Raw genomic sequence first — 27,711 nt, 5'->3', positions numbered from 1 at the left:
TGTTGATGCTTGTACGCCAAGTCAACGTGCTTACTCCTACAGTCTCTTTTATCTTTGAATTAGACTGGGGGGGGACGTCGGTAATTTTTGTGTTTTCCTTACACTTTGATTTGCTTGTCATTTTAATAGTGTTTTCCCTCTCTCCCCGCCCCTCTCTCCCCGCCCCTCTCTCCCCTGCCCCTCTCTCCCCCGCCCCCCTCCCCTCTCCCCTCCTCCCCCTTTCTTTGCATGCCACCCGGATCTGCAGATGAAATTAGTGGGGACGGTAATATTTATTTTCACATTTGTGTTACTAATATATGAGCTAATTACTTATGGATATAAATATCATTCAGTATTTAATGAAAGGCAAAATGTGACTTCGATCCAACAAAACATGTATGAGAAAATGATGGTGTGAGCCAGTGAGCTCTTCAGAATTGTTTAGGGCTTTGACATGGGAAGGATGACTGTCAGTTTCTTTACCACCTCTCAGTGGTAAATTCAAGTTGTATATGTTCATAGCAAATTTTAGAGGTTTCATTATTAAAACTTTAGAGGTGAAGAAAAATTGTCAAAATTGGTATCATTCAGCAGTAAATGGGAGAGATTCATACGCTCTTTCCCACATATGTACATAGTAATTTTTAGTTTGGGAGGGAGGTAGTGGGAAGGAAAGAAGGAAAAGTGATTGTTAAGAGTCACGCAGACTAAAATAATTAGCAGACTATCAGCAGGAGTGATAATGAGTTTCCAGGCAGCTGAGGATATCACGTCATAAACTAGAAATTTAAAAGTCCCATGTAGTGTCTTGTTTTCCATTTCCTTTGTGTACTGCCTGCATGAAGATTTGTATTCTTTTATGTAAATGAGTAAGATTTATAAACTAAAATTAAGGGGGGTTGCATTTTTCCTCAACCATTAAATGAAAGGATACTTTCACAGCAGATTCCATCTGTGCTCGTGTGTGTGTCTGGTTGATGACTTGAACATCCTGAGCAAAGTGCTTGCAGTGAAAGGTCTGAAGTAACCGTGACTTGGAAGGTGCCTCTGCCTCCTGGGACTTGCAGCCAGAAGCTCTGGGCTTCAGTTCCAAGCTGACTCCTTGGTAGTAGCTAGCTGGCAGCTCCTGCACGTGGAGGGCCCCGTGTGCGTGCCCTTTACTAGTGTGACTCCCGAGGCGCCCGGCAGGGATGCAGAACACGATTGGGTGTTGTCCTCACTGTCGTGCGGGTGAGGAAACTGGTGACCAGAGGGTTGAGAGACTGACCAGTCCAGAGCTGCTGGGTGAGCGGTCAGGTCCCAGACTCCAGCCTTGCCCCATCCTGTCACCAGCTGGCCAGTGGGTGACCTTGAGCAAAGCACTTCGCCTCTGGAGTCTTTGTCTGTAAAAGGCCTCGGTGGTGGTTGTGAGGGTTACTGTGGAAGCATAAAAATGTAAACAAATGTGTGTAAACAAGTGGTTATTACCACACTGTTTATCTAAAGAAAGCATTGTGCTTTTTCCCCACATTTGAATTTCCCAATACTATGAATCAGGGTAAGTATTATCCCCATTTTACAGGTGAGTAAGCTGAGCTGTAAGGGTTTAATCACTAAGTCAGAGATCCACCAGCTAAGGTCCGTGGGCCAAATACGGCTCACCCCTGTCTTCATACTGCTCCTTGAGCTAAGAATGATTATTACATTTTTTAATGGTTGGGGGGGGGAGAAATCCGAGAATTGTATCTGTGGCATCAAACCTATGTGACATTCAGATTTCTGTGTCCATCAGTGAAGTTTTATTGGAATGTAGTCACGTGTGCACTCATGACGTGTCTGCTCACCCCTGCAATCTGGACAGCAGAGTTAAGTGGTTGCAGGGGAGACTGTGACCAGTGAAGTCTAAAATATGTATTGTCTGACCTTTTGCAGAAAAAGTTTGCTGGCCCTGGTGCAGGTCACAGCAAAGTGGGCCCTTCCTGGCTTCCCCCTGCCCCCCCGCCCCGCTTCCAGGGCCGGCGGCAGGCTCACATGTGCAGGCTGGGTGAGAAGCTGTGAATGCTGAGTAATCCAGTCGCTGTGCATGTGTTGCTCTGGGGGTGGTGACTCGTCAGGCCCCCTGAGGGCAGCAGGGTGCCAGCCAGAGCTCATGGTCAGAACTGCGGTGTCAGGCCTGGCACCAGCAGGTTGGAGGAGGTGGAGGCAGAATCGAGCCGCCAGCCCCTCTTCCCCACGTGAGGAAGAGAGTGGTTGTGGGCACCTGAGAGCTTTGTGGGCCTGCAGGCTCTGGTGTAGTTCCTTTTATTTACAGCCAAGTCTCCACTGCCCTGTCCCTCCCTGACTCCAAACTGACCCCTTCAGGTGACTGCAGAGGCTTCAGGCTCTTTACATGACAGAGCACGACACGCTTGTGTGCTGATCGTTTCAACAGTGACTTTACTAGGTCTCTTTTACCTTGTTTTAAAAGAACTTTTTTCTCTTCTCTCCTCATTTCTGAGCTGTCTGTTTCTGTCCTTTTAACATGTCTTCCCCTCATCTTTATTTTACCACATAATGTTACCAAACCTTTCAAATTACACTGTTATTCAAGGTTTCACGGGTCTCCATCCATTTTTCAAAATGTTTACTTTGAAATGTTTGTCATGGTCCTAAAATTGTCTCCCAAGTGCACAGGCCCAGATAAGCGTTCCTGAAGCATCTCAGGAGCAAAACTCTGCCCATGTAGAGGGTGAAGTCCCAGAACATCCTTAGGGGAACACTGCGAGGTTTCAAAGCATCATGTGTCCGGCCTCACAAATGAAAGCCCCAGAAACATTGTGGGAGATAAAGAAGGGAGCCCGGAGTGCGGCTCCCGTGGCTTGGGACCGTGAGACGCCTAGACGCCTCTGGGTGCTCAGCCTCCTGCGTGGGGAACGGGGTGCCTGACAGTGCCGCCATGCACGACTTTTCTGAGAGCCAAGTGGCCACGTGTGTGGTGGTTCCTGGCGGCGTCTGGCACGTGGGGAGCGCGCCGTTTGTTATCGCCGTGGTCAAGGGGAGGATGCAGAGCTGCTTTTCTTTACCTCTGCCTAGATCTTAGAACCTGGTTCCTGTTCCTCCACATCTTCCTTCTATTAGGCCATTATTTGGGGGGCCAGGCAATTTCAGGGAGGACTTCAGTTTTTCAGGGGCCCTTGCATATATAAAAGTACCTCTTATATCAGTGTCATACTCTCCCATAATGCTAAAATCCAGCAAAGAAAAATAGAAAATAGAACCAAATCAGTATCAAGAATTCTTAGAGAACTCTGCCAGGTATTCCCACTGAAGAGCCCTGTGTAGAAGGTTACGGTGACACCTGTGCAGGTCCACATGCCTTCAGCAGTGTTGGCCCTCTGCGTAAGAACCAGCTCGAGAAGGGCACAGCAGCACAGGTTCTCTGTTCACATGATGCCACCATGCCCTTAGCCACACCTGCGTGTCATCACGAGTAACACCCAGGGAGTCTGGATAATTCCAAAGTTTTTTTGTAGAATTCACATAGCACCAAAAGAAAAAAACTGCAGGCTCTTTCTCGTGATGGCGTGAATTGATGGATGTATATGCGGCTTGGCGTTTCCCGAGTCAGTGTTGCGTGTTAACCTGATAGATTCTTCCTCCTTGAGAGCCAGTCCCCAGCTTGGCATCTCTGCTGAGGGTTTTATTGAAAGAGGCAGTCCTGGAAGCCTCACCAGGCAGTCTCACCAGGAAGGCTCCTTCCAGAGAGGCCTCAGAAGCAGGGAAACAAGGGGTTCCCACTTCTTGGTCACCTGTCATGTGCAGGGCCACACCGCAACTTTACACGCATCTCCTTAATCCTCATGACAACCCCACCAGGCGGACATATTCTTATTTGACACATGAGGACACCGCTGAAACACAGACAGGTGCAGCGGCTTCTGGGGTAGAGCAGCTACCCTGGCGCGTGGCCAGCCTGCGTGAGCTGCTCTGCCCTGGCCTGGCTTCCTCACCTCAGGGTCTCAGGGAGACAGGGTCCCGCCTGCATTGTTGAAGGGCACTCCTGCTCCTTTCTGTTCAGAAGTATTTACTGGGCACCTCGCCTGAGCCGACCCTGGTTTAGATGCTGAGAACACGGCAGTTAACAAGATGCGTGCAGCAGGGCTCTGCTCTCGAGGGGGCAGACAGCTGACAAGGAACCAGAGGACTGTCAGAGGGTTGCTGGTGATGGGCCCTGAGCAGTATACGTCAGGCAGCGTGATCAAGAGTGATGGGGTGAGGAGGGGTCTCTGAACAGGTGACACTCAGGCGGCAGACGCCATTACCCACGGAGAAGGAAGGACAGGCGGGCAGTGACCCCAACAGCCTTGGGATGCGTCGGTGCCCATGCAGGCGACGAGTCCTGTTTCTCCTGCTAGAGCTGAGGGCCAGGTGCAGGGGTGTCGAGGGTTCCAGAGCAGTTCTGGTGACAGGGCGGCTGGGGGAAGGGCGGCAGAGGCAAGAGAGCTGGGCAGCCTTACTGCCAGAATCCGGCCCCTCGGGGTCAGCTGACATGTTCTGCCTCTAAGGGTGTGTGCTGTGTGTGAACGTGGGCAGCACAGGTGGGTCTGTGGTTGCAGGAAACGGAGCCTTAGTTGCATGCGCTCTGGGGGAGGGGCGTGAGGGGAGCTCGTCAGGCTGCATACCGAGTGGGTGCTGGCTGTCCACCCGTGGGACCTTAGCCCCGACATGTTCTCCAGAGTCCTTTGCCTTACCCCTGCCTTAGCAGCACCCCCGTCCCCAAATTTCATTTCACAGTTTTCGCTCAGCCACCTTACACGAAAGCAAGGCTCCGGGCCTAGAAACCGTCACTCTGTCTTCCTGGTGTTCACTGAGGACAGGGCAAGAGGGAGATATGTAGGAATGTACGCGTGTAAGGGTCGGGGTAGATTAAGCAATTTTCTTCTCTAATCCTGAAGGTAGTATTATTTACAAACATGTAAGAGTAATGTAAATTATCCACCTGTCACACAGGAGTTACAGATAGGTCACATTTGCTACATGTCTAAAGGAGAACCGATGTATTGACTTTACATTCTGCCAGTTGAATTTGTTTTTACTTTAACCACTTTTAATGATGATTACAAACTAAGGAATGAATTCTTCCAATTACTCTTCTTAGATTTGATCTCGGTTGTTATCGTAGCAGTATATGGAACAGTTGAAATCGTTTTTAGCTTTTAGTTTCTCTAGCGTTGAATTTTGAAAGTGATCTCTCTTCAAATGAGAATTCAGGAAGTACTGCCTCTCCTTTCCTGGCCCGGTAGCTTAAACCCTTGTGCATAGAGCTACTAAAGGTTTTGCTCTCTCCAGAAAGAGAAGAACAGACAAGACCTGAGTGGGTTTTCAGCGTAATTGGTATCCAAGTGAGTGGGTGTTTTCTTCATGAGAGGTTCCCCCCCATTAATATGCTATTGTGATTTTATTCTTTTTGGCACATCTTTTACCATTTTGACATTAATGTATACTATTCAAATATCTGCGTGAAAAGTTACAAGAGAGAAATTCCTGGCTTGCTTTCACACTGAATAAATGAAGTGAGTTAGCCCAGTGACTCTCCTCGGAAGTCAGCCTGCCTTCCGTTTTCTCAAGGAGAACGGACACCCAAGACGTGCCTTGGAGCCTAGCTGTGAGTGAGGTCTAGGCTGTGTTCCTGAGGCCTGGTCTCATCTGGAGGAATGCCAGCACACAGCAGTGTGGGTTTAAACGTGTGTTTGGTGTAGGTGAGGGAGAGCTTTGCAGTCAGCACCGCTTGGTGGATTTGAATCATGTACACAGTTGTTTCATGTCTCTGTTTTCCACAAGGGCTTTCTGTGTTAGTCTGCTTGCTCTCTGAGGAACAAGTCTGTGTATTATGACATGTTGGACCATGATGTCACTTCTATTTCCATAAATGACTCATGTGTGAGCAAAAATTGAGTGATGGTGCTTTAAGAATATGTCAGCATGGTAGGGGGTCCAGGCGGATCATTTTGCCTTTTCAAATTGTGTTAAAGGCCAGGCGTTGAGTATTCAACCTCATCCAGCACATCTGTTTCCTTTCCTGCAGAAACAGATGATTATGCCGAGATTATAGACGAAGAAGACACCTACACCATGCCCTCGAGTGAGTAGACACCCGACTGGGTTCGCGTTCAGATTTGCAGCTTGTAAATATCTCGCGTTTAAACGTTTTAGGTATTGATATTTCCTTGTAGAACTACGTTTAAGACCTTGTTGAGTTCATAACAGACATATTCTTCTCAGCCTTTAGAACTTTGTGTTGTGTATGCCACCGCCAGGTCAGAAGCCTGACACTCCAGTGTCTGTAATCAGTCAGTTCAGTTATGGGATTTTGTAATCTTGTGTTGTGGCTCTGTGATAGTGTAACCTCTGATCACTAGTGCATTTCCTCTCTGTAGGAAATTAGTATTTAAAGTTTAATATATGTATACACAGACTGTATAGTTCTTTGAATATACACTTTTAATGAATTGCACTTCCCCTTTGAAGTTTTATTGCCCTTGACTAAGCAGTTACCAAGAGTGTCCCATGTCCAGCCCGTCCAGCTGCAAGTGGGAGGCGTGGGGAGAGAATGACTCTTCACTGACCCCCAGTAGCCTAGCAGTGTCACCCTTTGCTTCGCTCTGCTGTGCAGCTTGTTGGTGAGAAGAGTGTGGGAGTCCCAGCTCTTGAGCTGGAGACAGCCTTGAAATTTCATTCACATTAAAAAAAAAAGTTAACCTGCCTCTTAAAGAGGCTCAATTAGGAGCCCACCTGACAGCCTCAGAGGTCTAATAATTCAGCGTATGATGTCCTGGTTTCCGTGGAACTCTGTATATTTGTAAAATAAATGTTTCAGATGCTTTACCCTGTTGTGTAAATATTTAAAAATTTGTTCTCAATAAATCTACTGTATACATTGAGGGGAGTTACCAAAATAAAGAGAAACAGCCCAGCCCTCTCAGGCACACATTATCTGGGTGGGCCCCTGAACCTTCTTTCAAGAGCTCCCGGGTCAGTGACTTGAAACAGAGGCAAGAGCTGAAACTTAAATGTGTTCACTTTGACTTGCAGTAGTAATTTGGAAAAATGTTTAAATTCAGGTTTAAAGTTTTGGCTAGCCATTTAGTCATTTATGCATTCCTGCAGAGCATCCAAATTTCTATTTGGACACCATTCATAGTTGAGTTGTAAATGTCCAACACGGCTAACTTTTATCCAAACCCCACAAAAATGGGTTATATAGGGATTGATGGGATAGAAATGTAGAGCATTGTATATCACGTCGAGTTAACTTGAGGGTGTTCCTTGTGTTGTTCCTCATGTTTGATCCTCTTTTTTGATCCCTGTTGGTAGTCAGACTATTTAACAAAGTGAACACTGAAATGTACTCTCCGAGTTTGTTGTTGTTAACCTGATTGCTGTTAGCTATTTCTAAGCAAGGTCTTCAATTTTTTTCTCTCTTAATTGCAATACAGAAAGCTATGGAATAGATGAAGGTAACAGGATTCCTTTAAAATAACTGCATTTGCTTGCAATTGCAACCCATGGAATGATATGGGATGTTTCAGTTTTCAGTTAACTTTTATTTTTAAATTTTTTCATTGGTTTACTCATGCTGTTAAATCAATGGAACTACTAGCTAAAGTGATTTTAAAGAGGAAAATGACCATCTAAAATTTGGGTTAAATTTTCTGTATGATTTATAATTTGACAAATTAGAAGAAACCAAAATACCAAGTAGTTTATCGGATTAGAATCATCAAATAGGTTCCTAGTGGGTATTTTCTTTCCATGTGCCTCAACAGCTTGCTAAATAATTGGTTCTGTATAAATCATAATAATTTAATACATTAATTTGAGGCAAATGCTCTCAAAAATATAAAATACTCATAATTTATTATGTGATACATTCAACCTTGATTCTAAGTCATGTGATTTTGAAATTAGTTTTTAGAAGCTACCTCTTTAAACTCTTTTAGCTCCGTGAATAATATAGATAGGATTATAATAAAGTGGAAAACTCTTAAACTTAAAACATAAAGTTACTTATGACACAATTTTTTGTTCCCTCCATGTATACAAACTTTAGTTACTAGTAAAATAATTGCTTTAAATAACTGTTTTTTAGCCCTCATGTATTAATACCAGAACTAATAGCACATTTTAATTAAGCATATATAAACTTGGAGCAATTATTTCAAAAGCTATCAAATAGATAATCAACTAAATCAAACATTCAAAAATATGAAAAAAATCTACCTTGTATAAAACTCATCATTTTGGTAATTCAAGTGGTGCTGTAACAGTTACATAAATTCCTTTAAAAATACTGTTTAAGAGAATTCCACTCTCCTTAAAGCATTTTCATAGAATGATGTGACACCAGTGAAATTTTTACTCATGGCTGATGATGAAATGAAATGTGTCAAGTGTTTTCTACATTGGGGATGTTTCACTCAAGTATCTTCTGGTGTGTGGATCATGTTTTGCAGCCAGGGACTACGAGATTCAGAGAGAAAGAATAGAACTTGGACGGTGCATTGGAGAGGGCCAGTTTGGAGACGTGCACCAAGGTGCTTACACGAGCCCGGTGAGTCCCCTCAGCCAGCCAGCAACCTGTGCCTTTACTGCTTACGTGTGAACTGCCTGTTTGTCTTCCTGAGTCCTTAGTTCTTCAGGGTATTTGCAGTTGTCCTTTATAAAGCTTATCATGTATGTCCCCTCACTTGGTGTATTCAGAAACTGAAAACTGGCAAAATTAGCTCCTGAGAGCTGGGTCTGTCTTTTATTCATTCCAATCTTTCATTCAGCCTGTGTCATCAGTAATAGATTCCATAGATGATTGTTCCTTGGGTAGAACTGACAAATAGGTGACAGACAGATGCAAAGTCAATAGCAGTTAGCGAGTATTCCCACTCACCCGCCTTTTCAAGAAAAGAATATTAATTTGCCCCAAATTGCCCTCCAAAAGAGATCAGTGAGTTTTTTTAATTGTTTATTTAATAATCATCTCATTGAGATATAGTTTGCCTACTATAAAATTCACTGTTAAAGTGCACAATTCAGTGGTTTTTTAGTATATATTCACAGAGTTGTGCAGCCATCACCATGGTCAATTTTGGAACATTTTCTTTACCTCAAAAAGAAACCCCATACCTTGGCGAGGATGTGAAAAAGAGGGAAGCCTTGTACACTGATGGTGGGAGTATAAATTGGGGCAGGCACTGTAGAAAACAGTGTGGAGGTTCTTCAAAAAAGTGAAAATAGAACTACCATATGGTCCAGCAGTTCCACTCCTGGGTATGTATCCAAAGAAAACAAAAACACTAATTTGAAAAGATACATGCACCACAGTGTTCACAGTAGCATTATTTGCCATAGCCAAGACATGGAAGCAGCCTGAGTGTCCATCAACAGATGAATGGATAGAGAAGCTGTGCTATGTGTATGTACACAATGGAATATTACTCGGCCCTAAAAAAGGATGAAATTTTACCGTTTGCAACACTGTGGATGGACCTGAAGGGTATTAGGCTTAGTGAAATAAGTCAAACAGAGAAAGACAAATACTGTTATGTTATCACTTACATGTGGACTCTAAAACATAAAAGAAATGAACCAATATAGCAAAATAGAAACAGACTCGTAGGCATTGAAAACAAACTAGTGGTTACGAGTGGGGAAGGAGGATGAGGGAAGGGCAGCTGGGTATGGGACTGAGAGGCACAGACTGCTGTGTATGAAACAAACAAACAGCAAGAATGTGTTGTATAGCACAGGGAGTATCGTCAGTATTTTATGGTACCTTCTTTATGATAACTCTACATGGCATATAATCTATAAAAATCTTGAATCACTGTTGTACATCTGAAACCAATATCATATTGTAAGTCAACTAGACTTCAGTTTAAAAGAAAGAAAAGACAAAAGCTGCCCCGTACCCGTTAGCAGTTACTTCCATTCCACCCTCTCCCCAGCCCTTGACAATCACCTATTTGCTTTCTCTTCCTCTGGATCTGCCTGTTGTGGACATTTCACATAAGTGAAATCATATAGTATGTGCACCTGTGCAGTTGGTTTCTCTCCATGAGCATAACGTTGTCAGGTTCATCCATGTGGTAGCCTGTGTCGGCCTGGTGCGGAATCCACAGGGCTGCAGAACAGACAGCCTTTCCTCAGCACACCCGCTGATTAACACAGAGACCCTCTTGTTGCTTGTGTCCCCGTCACAGGAGAATCCAGCGTTGGCGGTTGCAATTAAAACATGTAAAAACTGTACTTCGGACAGCGTGAGAGAGAAGTTCCTTCAAGAAGCCTGTAAGTTTAGAAATTTCTCTCCATTTGACTTTCTATCTGTGAAATCCAGACTGTCTCAGGAGAAGTAAGAAAAATAACATTCTGACTTTTACAAGACAACTACATTTATTATCTTGCCTTGCATTTAATTATCTGTATTTGTAGAGGCTTGTGTCTACAGAGTTTTCCAGGTCAGCCATTGAGTTTGAGGTGTTAAAGGCAGATTGATTTACTGTCCCTTCATCCTCCGGTACCTTGTACCATAGCCATCTTCACACTGGAACTGGGTGGATGTAGAGGTGCCAGCAGGCCCTGGAGTTGGGGGTGAGCGGGACAGACACAGCCCCTGCGGGATGGAGCCCGCGGCTGAATGAGGGAGCAGGGACCCTGCCCACCCCAAGGGGCTGCCCTGGAGAGTCATGTGTGACGGGTTCTCTCTCCTGAGTTCAGGCCCTCGGAGAGCCAGGGTCTTGTGCTGCCCGTGTGCACGCCTCAGGGCTTTCCCACCTGCCCTCAAGCTGGGTTGTCTTCCCACTTCCGTTTGGCTTGTCCCTCCTGACCGCATACTTAAATGGCCTCTTCTTAGGAGGCTTTGGCACAGGACCCTGCTCTTTCCCTTCCTAAGTATCCATAGTAAAACATACGTTGTTTAGAAGTTATTAGTGTCTCTCTCTCCCTCTAGACTTTAAGTCTCAGTGGGGACAAAGACTGTGTCTGTTCTGCTCACCACTCAGACCCAGAGCCAGCACAGGGCTTAAGTCATTGAAGGCACCCAGTAGCCACTGGCCGTGTGAGTGAATCTTGGTGTCCTTCATCACACGTACCTTGAATTTCAATAAACATTTACCACCCAACAGTCCAATAAGTAATAAATGTTGGAGTAAATCATATTGTAACTTCATGAGTTAAGTCAAAGCAAATCCTAATCCTGTTCCTGGATCTTTGACTTAAGTACAAGACAAGGCCTGGTGATGACTTTTGTCTCAACTAGTTTATTTCTTCAGGGTGTCTAGGCCAAGAAAACACAGAATATTTATCAGTCATCATTACCTAACAGCCTATTTGCTTACCTTTAGTGGTAAAGTGCATTATATATTTTTGAAAATGCACTTTTTTATAATTGCTTATCTTTCTCTAAAATTTTATGTATTTATTTTGTTTGTTTATTGGCTGTGTTGGGTCTTTGTTGCTGCACACGAGCTTTCTCTAGTTGCAGCGAGCCGGGGCTACTCTTCATTGTGGTGGGTGGGCTCCTCATTGCGGTGGCTGCTCTTGTTGCAGAGCACAGGCTCTGGGCACACGGGCTCAATAGTTGTGGCACACTGGCTTAGTTGCTCTGCGGCATGTGGGATCTTCCTGAGCAGGGATCGAACCCGTGTCCCCTGCATTGGCAGGCGGATTCTTAACCACTGTGCCACCTAGGAAGTCCCTAAAATTTTTAATGAATAGTTATTGTGATTTTTGTGGGACTTTGGAATCATCATTACAGAAATCAGTTTTAGCATTTTATAGGCATAGTCAGGTCAAATTAACCTTGTTTTCTTTTTGAAAGGCTGTTACTTCAGAGAAACATGATAGATGTAGTATGCCTAAAATCCTGTAGGGCTTTGACAGGCTCTATGCGTAAGAGGGCAAGTATGGCCTAGATCAGAGGTAATTAAACTTTTTCTATAAAGGACCATATAGTAAATATCTTAGGCTCTGCAGGTCAGATGGCCTCTGTCACAACTGCTCAGCTCTGCCATTAGAGTGTGAAAGAGCCACAGACAACACATAGAGGGTAGAGCAAGACTGTGTTCCAGTGAAACTTAGTTTGTGGAAGCAGGCAGCCGCCGTGGCCTGTGTTCCCTGCCCCAGGTGAATGAATTACAAGCCAAACTACTACACCTGTTGGGTTTTAGGTTAGCAGGGATAGAATTTCCTAGTGACCACAAGATTCTCCTCTTAGCCCTGCACTGTGTAGTATTTTTAATAATTACTTCTGTTAAGGGTAACTTAAAACCAAAAATGGTGGTAAGTCAGTTGAAAATAAGAGTAAATATACTAGGTTTCTGAATGTGTATCCAAAGAATCACAGTGTACTTAAGTGATAAACTGTATTGAGAAGATGCAATTCAGTGATACATTTTGGATTTTGCACTCGGTGTTTTTGTAGGGGGGTTGTTTGCCCGTTTGTTTTATTTTAACCACCGGGTCCTATTCTTGGAATAGTAGGAAAAATTGAGGGGGGAAAATACCTTAAGGGGTTTGACTTCTCGAGTGAGGGCGAGGTGACTTTGCAAGGAGCCAGTGTGATCCTCGGGTGCATTGGTAGGATATACAGTCCTCCGCATCCACGAGTTCTGCAACCAACTGCAGATTGAAAATATTCAGAAATTCCAGAAAGTTCCAAAAAGCAAAACTTGACTTTGGTGTACTCTGACATCTATTTATGTAGTGTTTACATCTTATTAGGTATTACAGGTAATCTAGAGATGATTAAAGTGTACAGAGGATATGCGTAGGTTACATGCAAATATTCTGCCATTTTTTAGAAGGACTTGAGCATCCATAGATTTTGGTTTCCCCCCCGGGGTCCTGGAACCACGCACCTGTGGATACTGAGGGACAGCTGGTGGTGTCCAGAGTGAAGACAGTGAGAGGTCTACTCCAGACATAGCCAGTGCAGAGTTGTGGTCCACACTGGGCTCCTTACTAAAGTGGATACTGAAAGATGCTTGCTCCTGCTGTGATTTTGATGTCCTTGCTTAGCATCATATAGATCAACCCTGTATTGATCCCCCAAATTAAAAAAATGTTTTTTCATTTCAGTAGTCTATGAAACGCAGGTGCTTTGGGGGGGACCACTGCACTACGTCACCTGTAAAGTCACTTCCAGTTTTGAGGTTCTGTAGTTCTGTGAAGATTGTCCTGCGTCTCTAATCCTAGTCAGTATACTGCACAGGTGTGACCTCCTTAGCCCTGATATTAGAAATTAGAAATGTATACACACTTAAAAATAGATACCCACACATAGGTATGTGCGTATATGTGCAGGGCCCTCTTGGTCATCTTGGGCTCAGTGAGGTGGTCAAACTCACGTGATGGCCACAGGCCATATCTGGCATCAAACTTTCTTTGAGAGGGGTACAGGACTGGAAACAGCAGGCCAGTATTTCTCCTGTGGGGAAGTCCTCATAGCAGTCCAGAAACTGGATTTTTATTAGCCCTAACAGCGATCAGGTACTGCGAGGTGATGAGGCTCTGATGGTGGACTCAGGAGCCACTCAGGTCCAAAGTAGAAGTCCTCGCAAACCCGTTGGCATGGGCTCCAAGGCCCTGCAGGGGACACCCAGCCACACCCCCACTCAGGGAAGCTCCTGCTACCCCATCAGCAATTTACCAATCAGGGGTAGTTTTTACCATGAAGGGTATTGCTTAGAAAATGAATCACAGAATTCCAACTTCATCAGATTTCCAGCAAAAATCCTAGAAAGTTAGCCCCAGGTCAGATTTGTTCGTGGAAAAGAAGAGGAGGTTAAGAAAACCTTTGCTCACAGTATGCCCCCTGTGAGGTTGCTCACGAGTTCACTGCAGTGGCATCTTGTGCTTCACATGGTGTGCTTTTTTGTGACATTTTATGGCCATATGTGAGCTGGCCTGACCAATGGAATTGAATTCCCAGTTTCCACGTCTCTAGCCTCAAGGGGTTTTTATTTTTGTTTTTTTGGCTACGCCACACAGCTTGCACAATCTTAGTTCCCCAACCAGGGATTGAACCTGGGCCCTGGCAGTGAAAGTGCTGAGTCCTAACCACTGGACTGCCAGGAATTCCCCATTAGCCTTGAGTCTTTTCTTTTTCTTTAAATTAATTATTTATTTGTTTATTGGCTGTGTTGGGTCTTCGTTGCTGCACATGGACTTTCTCTAGTTGCAGTGAGCGGGGGCTACTACTTTGCTGTGGTGTGCGGGCTCCTCATTGCCGTGGCTTCTCTTGTTGCAGAGCACGGGCTCTAGGCACATGGGCTTCAGTAGTTGCAGGTACATGGGCTCAATAGTGGTGGCTCACCGGCTCTAAAGCGTAGGCTCAGTAGTTGTGGCGCACAGGCTTAGTTGCTCCGCAGCACGTGGGATCTTCCTGGAGCAGGGATTGAACCCGTGTCGCCTGCACTGGCAGGCAGATTCTTAACCACTGTGCCACCTAGGAAGCCCCAGCCTTGAGTCTTAATTGCACTAGTCTTCAGGAAACTGAAAGCTTTTCAAAGGAAATGACTGTGGACAACTGTTTCTCCCCAGTGACGATGCGTCAGTTTGACCACCCTCACATCGTGAAGCTGATTGGAGTCATCACGGAGAACCCCGTGTGGATCATCATGGAGCTGTGCACGCTGGGAGAGGTACCTGCCCCCTCCTGCCCGCTCCCTCCACACCCGCGCTCGCGCCCGCGGGAGGTGTGTGACGCGCAGCCTCGGGAACATGAGTGTGCATCTTCATCATTAGCTTCCCAAGTAACCCCGAAGTCAGACAGCCCTAAGGCAGTGCCTCCCCACCCCCGACAGATCTGTCAGGACTGGAAGCAGCAGGTGACCGAGTGGTTCTTTTCCCTCTCTGCTGCTCTTGCCTAAAGAACAAGCCCAGCGATTTGAGAGTGAAAGAAGTGGTGTTAGTGGAGTTAATGGTGCGTTTAGGTAAATCAGAACAGTTGCTTCACCTTTCTGGGAATTCACCTTGCAGTGTGTTTCAGACCAACTAATGTTAGTCACCGTTTCTTTTTAAAACGTAACAGAGTGTGGGCAGATGTCCTTATTGACTTTCTCCGGAGAGTCATTGTATTAGCACCACCTGGTTGCTGGGCCCACCCAGGCCTGCTGAGTCATAGGAGGGCAAGCAGACCTGGGCCCTGCCCTCTGTCCTTGTCCCCAGGTGGCTCTGTGGCCCTCCCTGCTTGGGGTAAACATGGCGACTTTCCGGATGTGCACACGTGACTTTGTGGTGCTGAAATCTGGTAGTTTCACCTTCTAACACATTATACACATTACTTCTCTTTTGAAGGACACCAAGTTTTGCTTTTAATGAGAATTGGGGTTTTCAGTTACCAGGAACCAAAGGGTGGTTTGGGTCCATTCTCCTCTTTGTGATGGCGTCAGCCTGCCTTCCATGGACAGGGCACTGGTGTCTCTCACTGCTCTCCTCTTCAGCTTTTTTTTTTTTTTTTTTTTTTTTGTCGTTTTTCTTCTTCAGCTTTGATAACAGTTTAGTGAATGAAATATTTTAAGGCCTCTACAATGTCTCTTCTTCCTCTACCGCACCTTTGCAAATAAAGTGGATTGTTTACATATTTTTTTGTTCACATTATTTTTCTGCTTTTATTTTTGGATAATTTGCTAATTCTTCTGGCTTAAGTCGTTAATATTTCTCCTTCATGTAGGAGATTTTGTAGGATTGGAGTGTTAAATTCATCTGCCACCTTTGCTATATTAGCCTTTAGCTGGATTAGTCACGATAGTGGTAGTCAGGACCAGTAAGCCTAGTGCGTAAATACCCACCACATGACCGTTTTGCCCGTCTTCACGCAGACCTTCCTGGGGGCAGAGGGAGAACCTCTTGCCTCCCCTTCCTCTTCATCCCCTTGTGCTCAGGTCTGCCTGGGGTTTGGGGACTCTGGGGGACGTGGACTGACCATGGTGTGGAGGAGGCTTGTTTGAACAGTAACTAGATCTTTTTGTCTCTCATTGTCTGGCAGTATTTTATACTATGCCTTTAGTCATTCCCTGAAAGCATCTTTCTGTAATTTTACAGAAATGTGTCTATAATCATGACAATTCCAATTTTGCAATTGGATCTCAAGTAAAGAATGATTAGCCATAATTTCTGAGCTGATATGTTTCATTATGCTTTTTTTTTTATTAGGGTAGAGTTGAAACCTTTCTCATGAAAATGCATTTAGAAATGATTATCATTGTTGAATGTAGCTCTTCTGCTATTGATTTTTAGTCTCTGACACTAATTCTTTTTCTTTTTTCTTTTGGTCACTGTTCAAAAAGCTGAGGTCATTTCTGCAAGTAAGGAAATACAGTTTGGATCTAGCATCTCTGATCCTCTATGCCTATCAGCTTAGCACAGCCCTTGCGTATCTAGAGAGCAAAAGATTTGTGCACAGGTGAGACCCAGGCGTGAGGCTGGTGAGCTGCCTCTGAGAGGGGTGGGGGGGTGGGGGGGTAGGGGAGAGGTTCTCACTGTGCGCTGAGACCCTTTGTTCCTCTCTCCTCTCACACACGGATGGCACTAGATGTCCTGCTGTGTGTATCCCAGCCGAGTGTGGTGCCCTGTCATGGGAACACGTGTATTTGAGGGATTTTCCTCGCGTGGAGTTTGAAACAAGTCCATTTTTCCTTCTACACATACTACTGACAGCCTCTACGTGGCACTGTGGACCTAAAACAGATATTGTCCTGGGACTTCCCAGGTCACCATAGCATCAGGAGTGACGTATGTTGGCCTTCTGCAGAATTTCTGTCCGTAATCTGGGTCTCTCGTTTGAGTACGCATGAGAGCCCTCACAATTTATCTGGCTAGTATCGTGTTAAGAGTTTTGTTACCCAGCGTCAGCAAGATGTTTATAAGTGTTTCGAAGGTCATCTCACTTACAGTGAGACTCGCTAGTGACGGTAGGGTTACACACGCCAGTCGTGTGTGCTGTCAGCTAATGCAGCTGGCAGAGTGATTGTGTGAAAAGTAATGAGTGAGAAGAAAGAACCTGATAATGTTTTTTTAAAAAAAGTAATAAGCAGTTTCATTATTTGAGGATATTCTTCACCATCATTCAAAATACCAGTCACCATGTTCATGCATAAATATCTGCCAAAAGGAAGATATTTGAAGTAAAATATAGTAAAAGTATCTTTTTCAGTGCACAGGAAAGCCCCTCTCTGTGTTGTATATGAGCTCTTTCAGAAGTACCTGCATGTCTTTATATAACATCTGTCTGGGGGCTTTTCCCTTGTGTTAAAATTTATTGTCCCAAATCCTTCCTTATCAGGGATATTGCTGCTCGGAATGTTCTGGTGTCCTCAAATGATTGTGTAAAACTAGGAGACTTTGGATTATCCCGATATATGGAAGACAGTACTTACTACAAAGGTAAGAAATCAGAGCAATAAATAAGAAATAGGCTCAGGATCTTTAATGATTTTTAATTCTTTAAAAGGTACACTCTCATGTGCTCAGCTGAGTTTTTGACAGAGGTGTACAGTCAGGTCCGCGGAGGAAGGACAGCCTTCTCAGCAAAGGTGCTGGAGCAGTTGGTCATCCCCGGGCAAGAAACCACCCGCAACCCAAGCTCACTCCCCATTAACTCACGCAGATCATAGACTTTATTACAAGACATAAAACTATAAGACTTACAGGAAAAAACATAGAAGTAAGTCTTTTGGATCTAGGGCCAGGCAAAGAGTCCTTAGACTTGACACCAAAAACATACATAAAAGGGAAAAATTGATAGCTTGTTCCTCATCAGAATTAAAAATTTTTTGTTCTGCAAAAGACCCAGGCAGAAGGCTGAGAACACAGACCTCCGAGTGGGAGGAAATCTTTGCCAACCACATATCCAGCCAAGGACTAGTATCTCAACTACAGGAAGAACTCCCAAAGCTCGGCAGTAGAAAATGAAAGAATACAGATAGAAAACAGGCAAAAGATATGAGGAAAGATTCCTCTGCAGGGGCGTCCAGGTGACCCGTAAGACGTTACCCACCAGGGAAGTGCAGACTGAGCCCACGGGGTGGTGTCCTGCACACCTGTCAGGGTGGTAGCATGATGGTAATGGTAGCAGCAGTTGACAGCAGACACATGAGGATGTAAATGGGCACAGCCATTCTGGAAAAGAGTCTTGCAGGTGCTTAAAAAGCTAAGCATGCAACTACCATATGAACCAGCTGTTACGCACCTAGGCATTTCTCCCAGAGAAACGAAAGCTCACCTTTACACAAAACTGGTTTTTCTTCATTGCAGCTCTGTTTCTAGCAGCCGAAAGCTGGAATTAGCCCAGATGCCCTCCACCTAGTAGACACAGCTAGCTACCTCCCAGCAGAGGGGCGGGCGCCCGACTCACAAACCTGCAGTCTGCTGACTCCAGAGACTTTGACCCTTTAGTTCTGGAGCTGAAATCTAGCTGATGCAATTTTTTCTTTAATGTTGCCGATCTTGGAATCAGATTGACTTGGTTCTTCAAATTATTATTAATTTTCATATTGCTAGTACTTCAGCTAAGGTTTGGATTATAAGTCCATATTATGCTTTTAGTATATGTTCTAGTTATTACTACCATTTTACAAAGGCCAGTTTGTTTGATTTTTATATTGTGGCAAAATGAGCCCAAATCTTACATACAAAACTAGTGTTTTTCATTTTATACTGCAGCTGATGACTGTTCTCTGTCCAAATGCTTTCTGTATACAACAGCCTGATCCTTTGTTACGTGGAAGGGAAAATCTGGCTGCTTATTCATTTTGGTTATGCAGTCATTTAATTTAAAAACGACCAAGTCACCTTTCCACTGTTGTAAAATACATTTCATATTCACCTCACATCCTGACTAGTCCAAGCCCTAGAATTCCACCAAAGGGCTAAACTCCAAACAGCATGGTGGCCGCGACGCCACGTCATCTAGACAGCACTTAAAGTGGAAGCTGACGCGCTCACACACTGTTACCTCAGAGAGATCAGGAGATCTAGACCCCGCCAGGCCTCAGGAGAACATCTCCTCGGGATTTAGGGGTTCTGCGTCCTGAGCACAGCTGGAGAGTCGTTTGTTGTGAGGGAATCGAAGGCTTTGATCTCAGTTGTCATGAAGGTGCATGAAGTTAAATGGAAGAAAAGCAATGAAACAGACGTAACTGTCTTCTGATTAGAAGTCTTGAGAGGCACCCTCGCTTCTAGAAGGAAGCCCAGCCCCTGACAACACTGCAGAGCACTGCGCCCTGCTCCCTGCCTGGCGTCTGCAGCCCCTCCCGCACGGCACCCTCTCACCTGCAGGCATGCGGCCTGGGTCCAGGATCTCTGTTACTGCCGCGCTGTATTTGAGAAACTGTTTCTGCCTTTTGGAACTAGAATTCCTTGAGGACTGGAATCTGGTGAAGGAATGTTGAAGGAGGTGGCACAGAGGACTGCTTTTAGGCCTCGAAAGAGGGCCAGTTTCAGGCTTCCCTAAGGGTATCTTTTTCGTTCCGTCGCCCCTCCCGCTCTCCACATCCTGGTGATGGTACAGCCCGCCCTCGTTTTTTCTGGATTCTGTTTTTGCACATTCGTCTGCTTGCTAAGACTTGTAACTTCCTGAATCCACACTCTCGAGTCCTTATTCACCTGTGGCTTGCTCGGGGCGGTGACAAAGTGTCCATTTGGGCTGGTGGACAGCGAGGGGAGGGGCAGCACCATGCGGTGCTGGCACTTCTGGCTCTGGGCCAGTCGGGCAAGTTGGAAGCCCAGCTCTGGCTCCTGTGCGTGGGGCGGCCTCAGGCAGGTCCCCAGCACATCCATACCTCATTTTCCAAAGAAGTCAGAACGTACTAGGGCAAGTTTTTAGGATTGAAGGTTATAGTCTGTGTGAGGTATGAATATATCTGTACACGTTTCTCCTGGGAGCACTGGCTCAGTGTTACAGAGTGTTGTAACTACCTGAATGAGAACTGGCTGTGTGTTGCTAGCAGGCTGTTTCTAGAGCCAGGCCTCCAGCCTGGGGCTGAAGCTGCATAACTGCGCTGTGAGTGTATGCGCCCGGTATCCGGGCTCCCTCCTCCCTGCCTCTCCGCTGTAACCCCCACATGACCCAACATCAGGAGGTGAAAGGCAGTTCTCCAAAGATTGTGACACTAAAAATCTCAGCTGGCTCTGACTGTTGGATTCCTAAGCAGGTAACAGGGAAGGTTTACTTTCTAAAATTAATCTTCTAGCTTCCAAAGGAAAATTGCCTATTAAATGGATGGCTCCAGAGTCAATCAATTTTCGACGTTTTACCTCAGCTAGTGACGTGTGGATGTTTGGTGAGTACTGGAAAACTTTTGTGGTTAAAATCATGGTTCATATGTTCTACGCCATAAACTTAGCACTGTCTGTTGCCAGAGTCTGTAGGTCGGTTTGCCTTCCCTTGCGTGGCCCTCCCTCGTCACGTGCCCGCGCCCTCCTTGGCTCCTCTGATGTGGGCACTGAGGTGCGCCCAGGTGAGGCCCCTCCTCGCTCTGCCTTCCGCCCGCACAGGGAGGTGCTGTGTCCTCCCTTCTCGCCTCTCTCTGCCACCTCAGGTGTTCCTCTTATGTGAGTGACGTAAACGGTTACCCTGCCCACGAGGTTCTGTGACCGCCTCCAAATCCGGCATGTCTGAGATTGCCCTTCGTCTCTGTCCTGGAATCTGGCCCCTTGAAAGGGAGAGAGCGTGAGCCTTCGCGTCCTGTAGCTGCTGCTGCTTCGGTGTCTGCTCTGTCTGCCCCTTCCTGCTCCGAGTCTGTCCCTGTCGTCATCCTGCTGTTCTTGCAAAGCCGCCCGTAGTGCAGGAGTGTGGCTGTCACTCATTCTGCAGTACAGACTCCCACCACCTCACCTGGATTCTTAAACTACTCACCTTTTTGGTGTGGGTGACACCCCATCCCCACCCCACTTTCCTGGTGTTACTCCTTCTTTCTGGACACCTCATCCTGACACCCTCTCCTCCAATTGAAACTCTTCAGAAAGAGGTTAGAAAGAATTTCTTCATTCACCTGAAATGTCCCCTCTTCCAGGAAGCCCTTTGTAGCATCTGTGCCCTCCAGACATAGACTCCCTTTCTCTGCTTTCCCTGCACTTGCTGTCTCTATCGAGACTCCACGTAGATCTTGTGAATAGTCTTGTGTGCATATTTTCTCTGCCAGATTTTAAACTACAATTACTTCCCAGGAGATGCCCTGTTAAGTTGTGCACCTTTTTTTTCCTATAAATAAAAATAACTTTATATACATGAAGTATGTGTTCTCATTTTTTCTTCTGCTTCCTTGCTGTTGACTTTCAGTGACCATTTAGTGCCCTAACCGATATTAGGTGAAGGAAGGAATTCAATAAAACAGGAAGCAGTGTGACATGATTGGAGAAGGCTCTGGAGTCCAGTTGGCTTCAGATCCCAAGACCTCACCTGTCAGCTCTGTGACCCATAGAGCAGGTTGCTTATCCTCTCAAGGGGATTTCACATTTCTAAGAGTCTAATAAGATGCATGTTTTTTCACATTTCTGGAACTAGGATTTGTCACACATCGGTGGCATTTCACAGTTAGTGTTAGTTGGGGGTGTGTTTCATGTGGCTACTCGCCTGCACTTGTACAGACTTCATTTTGTTTATATGGGTGCTACTTTCTTGTCTGAATGAGTTTAAAAGTGCTCTTTGGTAAGAATAAAATAGTTCTAAGAGATAACAAAGGATCACATTATAATTTAGTTGGCAGCATATTCCCCCCTTTTTTGGTAGTATAAAATAACAGTGTATCTTATAAATCAGTGGCATCTTAGATTTGATAAAATACAGTTCTTAAAGAAATGCAAGGTGTGAGAATTAAGGATGACGTAGATTTCAAGGAAAGGTGCCAGAGATGTATTGAGGTCTCAGGAAATGATACCTGGTGTCGTTATTACTAGTGATCTCATAATTTCTGGTGAGAAGAGCAGAACTAAGGCATTATTTTTGTCATGTACTCTTTACTTTGAAATTGTTGGACTTTTGGCTGATTTCAGATCTGACTCACACTGATGTGATGATGTGCCTTCCTCCTCTGAGGCACACACCATCTTAGCTGCTGAAGATACAAAAAGACAGTCACATCCCCTCTGCCTCCAGGACCAGGTGTACAGGGCTCCTCGTGGTGGGGTGGACAGGAGCGTCCCAGGGGGCGGGGCTGGCAGGGCAGGAAACTCACAATGCAAAGGGACCTACCTGGAAGGAGAGAACTGGTGGAGAAGAAAATGAAAGGCTTCGAATCTAGAATCAGCACAAGCAAAGGCATGGAGGGGTGTGCTTGGGGGCAGGTGTGAGTGGCGGAAGTGCCATGTGATGGGAGTCTGAGTATCTGAAAGCGTAGGACTAAAATTGCAGGGCTTTCTTGGTTAGGCCTCAAGCCCACTGCTGCGATCACAAGCAGGTTGGACTAAAGTGGAGGGAGACCTAAAATCCATTCAGCTGTTTCTAGATTAGCTCACTAGGCCGCGCTGTGAACTATCGCTATCGCTGCTGGGCCAGTTTCTCATGTAGGTTTTTTTTGGAGAAATAAACCTCTTAGAAAAATTATGGGTTTTTTCTTGATAACACCATTTCATTATTCACATCATACTAAATCAGTGCTCCTGTTCTTACTTGGTAACAGAGCTGACCGGATGCTGCTTTGTTAGGCTGATGTGCCCCAAACCCCACAGCTGGCTCTCCCGTGCCAACTGTGACGTCATTCCTGAGGCGTGGGAATCACACGCGCTCCTGCTGCCAAGTTCACAGCTTGTTCTCGTCCCGGCTTCACAGGTGTGTGCATGTGGGAGATCCTGATGCTCGGCGTGAAGCCCTTTCAAGGCGTGAAGAACAACGACGTGATCGGCCGCATTGAGAACGGGGAGAGGCTGCCCATGCCGCCGAACTGCCCTCCCACCCTCTACAGCCTCATGACCAAGTGCTGGGCCTACGACCCCAGCCGGCGGCCCCGCTTCACTGAGCTCAAAGCTCAGCTCAGGTAGGGGCGGGCCTCCGCCGCTTCTCCCTCGCAGGTCCCTTATCAGTACGTCGGAGGCAAACCTGTTTCCTGGGCAAACGTCATTGTTTCTTTACTGATTCGTGTTTACTTACACCTTGTGAGAGCCTTAAGAAAGTCGTGTCTTAAAGTCTTAACGAAAGTCACACTGCGGTCCACGCTCTGCCCTGGCTGCTGACGGACGTGGTGCGGCGCAGGGCCCCGTCGTGGTCTGGTCCCCGCTCGCCTCGCGCCACCGCTCCCCTCCGCTCCCGCGGCTTCCCCCCAGCCACAGCCTGCTGCTCCCTGCCGCACAGCTGAGGCCCTTGCCTCCCCCGCCCCGGTGGGCCCCGGGCGCCCCGCTTCGGTCTCCAGGGCCCAGCCCGGGGGCTGCCGCCTTCAGGAAGCCTCCCTCGTGGCGCCGCCCCCACCAGACGGCCCCGCTCCCGGCGCCTGGTCCGCGCGGCCGTTCGCCGAGCTCCGGCATCCCCGTCCCTGGTCGGCGGCCGTTCGGTGGCCCCTGCTTTGTGCCCCACGCCGTTAGACGCGGGCCGCCAGCAGCCCCCAGCCCCCAGCCCCCTGGAAGGAACGCACGGGGATTCTTCACGCGCTGAGCCCCCCGGAGGGTCTGCGCAGAGCTGCCCTGCCGTGGGCCCGGCTCACTTCTGCCGCCCTGGGGCGGGGCTCGGGACCAGCACCGGGGCAGCACTCAGGACGCGCTTGTTGAACTAACGTCCACGCCGAGGCTTAGTGCTTTCATCAACAGGGTATTTTCACATAGTACATCGCCCCCGGCCAGTGCCGTGGTTTAACGTGCTGAGGCACGTTTCCCATTTGGGGTGCTCTCTCGATTTTGTGTGAGTTTTTTTATCTGCTGTATTTTCATCTTTTTCCGTAAAAATTACCAAGTGTCAGGGTCCAAAAGCCCCTGGCAGCTCCTGTAGCCCCCTCTTACCCCGGTGCTTGAAACCTGCAGCCTCACCTCACCTCAGGCAGTTCCACCTGCTCGGCGGACAGGTTTCCTCCAAGGAGCATGTTTCCGGGAAGGAGCAGAGCCTTAGTGAGGAGTGGGAGAGAGTCGTGCGGCGGCAGCCGCCTTGCCAGGTGTCTCCTTGGTTCCGAGCAGCGGTTCCAGCAGCTGTGGGTCCAGCAGCGCGCAGTCACAGTTCTGCCCCGGACGCTGGGGGCCGGCCGGGGAGGCGGGGCCGGCCGCGGAGGCGGGGCCGGCGTCGTGGGCCGCGCAGTGGCGCCCCCGGCGCTCCCCACCTCCGGTCCTGCTTCCGGGGCCTCCCCCGTGACGGGACGGCCGCTGCGGTCTTCCAGGACAGCTTTCTTCGGGCCGAAGCTCCAGGGTCTGAATCCTCATACGGCTCAGTTGTACGTCCTGTCCCTGTTGGGGCTGGTCTTCGAACATGCTTTACTTCCTGTTTTGTGCATACATTTTTTTGGTCCTCCTTGAGCTTTCCTCAGAGTGGGACGGCTTCAGTCCTGGCAGCGCCCCCGCCGCCCCAGCACGCTCGTCCCCGTCTCTCCGGGTGTCCACCCCGCGCCTCTCCGCGGCCTCCTCCCCTGCCCTCAGGCCTTCTCCTCGGTCGCTTGTCTTCACCGTTGCCGTGGCTTGGCTCCCACCCCCGTCGGTCGTTAGCGTCGGTGCTGCCTTTCCTTACAAGCCCCAGACCTGCGTTTTCAGTTGCGGGACGTCGTGTTTATCCTAAAGCAAAGCCGTTACCGTTACCGTCGCCTCTGGCCTGGCTCTCGCCCCTCAGCTTGTGTGGGTTACAGTGGGGCCTCTGTCTCCACCTGCATCTGGGAGTCTCAGGAACTCTTCGCCCCCCGTGTCAGCTGAGCGGCTGGAGAATCCTCGCCTCAGCATCTTGGGACCCACTCGCTCCTCGCAGCTCTGCTCCCGCCCCCTCCTGCATACCTGCTCAGTCAGTCTTACTAAAACATCGCAGTGGGAGAGGAACTCCCTTGCTCAGGACAACTTTCAGTGGGTTCCTGCCACCTTCCCCCCCCCACACACACACACCCTCCTGTGTGAGGTAGAGGCTTCCAGGGGAGCATTTAAGGCTCCTTGAGTTACAGCCAGTGACTTTCCACCTCCTCCTCACACTGTGGTCAAACTACCCCCACGCCTCCTCCAGGAAGGCTTCCTCCTGCACCTGCTGAAGTCAGCCCTCCTGTCCTCCTCGGCCTCTTCCCCTGCTCCGCCCACGGGCTGTGCAGAGCTCTTGCTTCTTCTGGCCGTGCTCGCCCTGGGGGCCACAGACGGCAGCATCCCCGTCCCGGCCGCTCCACAGACACTGAGCACCACGTAGCGGGGCCTGGTGCTGGTCACTGGGCAAGAGGACCACACACTTTTCCTGCCCTCGAGGAGCTCACAGTCTAGTACGTCTCATCCCCTACTAGACTGAAGCTCCTTGAGGACAGGGATCGTCATACTCTCCTGGGTGTCGCCCACACCCCCGGCCAGGAGCTGGACCCGGGGAGGACCAGACCGCTGCTGGGTTCATGCTTAGCACACGCAAGCTCACGCTGACACTGGCTGGAGGGGTGCTGCGTTAAGGTGGAGTAGCGCCAAAAACTGTCCCAGACCAAGTCTTAGAACTAAATATAATTATTTTATACACACACATACATACATAAAAACATCGTGTACCTATTTAAAGGTGTTTTCTTGTGAACAATTAGCACAGGTTATTGAGTATTAATTTATTCCATTTGTTTTCTATTAGAAGTGGAATTTAACTTTGCATTTGGGACGTGTAGAATATGGCTACCAAATAAGCCAAATAAAATGTAACTTTATAATATAATAGCTTGCTTGGACTTCTGTAAAGTAACAGTATATCACAAATAATTAAATAGGTTCTTTTATTGCGTTTTTCAAGATTTTTATTATATCCAGGAGTCTAACAAATACATTTTGGATAACCCTTAACCCAGGGCACTTAAAAAACATTCCCAAATCCCATTCTCCTCGTCTGTTGTAAGAGAAAACACTGCAAGTAGACTCAGAGTATTGTGGGCTCCACTCATCTTTGGCTGGACCCCGTCGTGTTTTTACTATATTTTAAGTTAAGAAAAGAGGCTCCTGGTTGACTCTTGTTAGGAAGAGGGTTGTACTGGGACGGGTCAGTCTCTGTGACCACAGGACCTGTCCTCCTTCCATCCTGTGTCCTTATTCATACATGTGCCTCATTGGAGAGAATGAGATGAACCTCTGGGCAGCCTATTAGCAAGTGTAAGAAATTTCCAGGTTCTCATAATGTGTCCTCCAGCATTTTGTGCTGCGTGACTGACAGGTTATAAGAGTGTACTAAATAGTTTTTGCATGAAAAAAATCATTTAATCCCTAGCTAGTTCAGTTCATTCTTTGGTAGATACTGTGCCAAGGAAACCACAATAAATCTCTTGAATTTTTACCCCTTCGGAGTTTATGTTCAAAGACAGTGTTTCCCAGAGTGCTCTGCGTGATCAGGGTTTTTGTGCCATTATAGGAAACGATTGTCAGTTTTATCTCAGGGAAGCATTTTCAGTTAATGTGGGACTTCTTAAATCCCATTTAGACAGTGAGGCTAATAAATAAAATTATCAGTTTAAATTTTGCACCCTAATTTTTGTATTTTTTTAAAGCAAATTTTTTTGTAGTTTCGATTAACATGCAAAGATGTAAACATACAAACATGCCAGGAAGTAAACAGCTCATTGAATTTTCACAAATTGGGCCCACTCCTGTAGCCAGCATCCAGAACAAGAAAACCACTGCCTGCACCCCAGAAACCCACCAGAGGCCCCTTTCCAATTACTGTTCCCCTCGAGGGGTAGCCACGCACCATAGACTGGTTCTGCCTGGTTTGAGCTTTATGTGCATGCTGTTGTTCAGCGTGTGCCTTTTTGTTTACGGTTTATATTGCTCAGCATTTAGGTTGAGATCCCCCGTGTTCATGTAGCTGTACTTCATTCTCGGTGCTGTATGTGTCCCACTTGTGAGTATACCATAGTTCATCCCTTCTACTATTGGTGGAAGTTTACACACGTTCCATCGTGGGGCTATCAAGACTGCTGCTGTAGAGACTAGAGACATCAGAAGTGTCTTTGGGTGAGCACGTGTATAAGAAGGTCTGGTGGGCGCATCTGTTCAGGCGTCCGTGGGCGTGCACGGCTTTAGCTTTGTGTACTTGATAGTGCCTATTTTCCAGAGTGGGTGCACCAGTGCCGTGTCCCCAGCTCCTGTTGCTCCAACCATAGCTTTTTTAAAACCTTTGGAAGTTGATCCTTGTTTCTAAGCATGCCATTTTCACACGTGAAGGGTAGGTTAAAAAAAAAAAAAAGTAAGTGGTGTGTAAACAGTTTCCCTGAGCTTTTCTATTCTAAAGAACACTGACTTAGCAAGTGTCTCCTTGGAAGGCCCTCCGCCCCGAGCGCTTCAGGAGGCCCTTTAAACCAAGACCATGTCCACTGAGAGCCAGTGTCCACCCTCTGCCGTCAACCTCAGAAATCACAGCACTGAAAACTGACACTGACTGAGAGCTCCTGTGGCCCTGCCGTGCCGTGAACTTCCACATGTTACTTTATCAGAACCCTCCCAGTCCTGGGAGGTGTAGCTAGTGTTGTCGTCACCAGCTTGTGAATGAGGAAGCGGAAACTGAGGTTAGGCGCTTGAGCTGTGGTCGCAGAGCTGGGATTCACGGCAAGTCCACCTGTGTCCAGGGCACAAGCTGTCGACTGTCATGCTCCACACTTTGAC

The 27,711-nt window shown here is 47.1% G+C and overlaps 1 protein-coding gene across 5 annotated transcripts in view; it reads left to right on the top strand.

Moving 5' to 3' along the window:
- The window catches only part of PTK2 (protein tyrosine kinase 2), a 235,689-nt gene that overhangs the window by 165,062 nt on the left and 42,916 nt on the right, over positions 1-27,711 (top strand). For 3 of the 5 annotated variants that reach the window (XM_057735053.1, XM_057735051.1, XM_057735049.1), the window contains 8 exons: positions 6,026-6,082; positions 8,454-8,551; positions 10,194-10,278; positions 14,533-14,633; positions 16,281-16,396; positions 17,276-17,376; positions 20,184-20,273; positions 22,760-22,964. In XM_057735053.1, the coding sequence (XP_057591036.1) occupies positions 6,026-6,082; positions 8,454-8,551; positions 10,194-10,278; positions 14,533-14,633; positions 16,281-16,396; positions 17,276-17,376; positions 20,184-20,273; positions 22,760-22,964 (853 nt within the window). Of the gene's footprint in view, positions 1-6,025; positions 6,083-7,436; positions 7,458-8,453; positions 8,552-10,193; positions 10,279-14,532; positions 14,634-16,280; positions 16,397-17,275; positions 17,377-20,183; positions 20,274-22,759; positions 22,965-27,711 lie in introns of all 5 variants that reach the window. The other 2 variants (XM_057735052.1, XM_057735050.1) reach the window with 1 other exon arrangement.

The sequence above is a fragment of the Hippopotamus amphibius genome, chromosome 5 (genome assembly GCF_030028045.1).
Source record: "Hippopotamus amphibius kiboko isolate mHipAmp2 chromosome 5, mHipAmp2.hap2, whole genome shotgun sequence".
In the NCBI taxonomy this organism is placed as follows: Eukaryota; Metazoa; Chordata; class Mammalia; order Artiodactyla; family Hippopotamidae; genus Hippopotamus; species Hippopotamus amphibius.
Note: the sequence above shows the minus strand (reverse complement) of the source record. Positions and strands in the feature narration are given on the sequence as shown.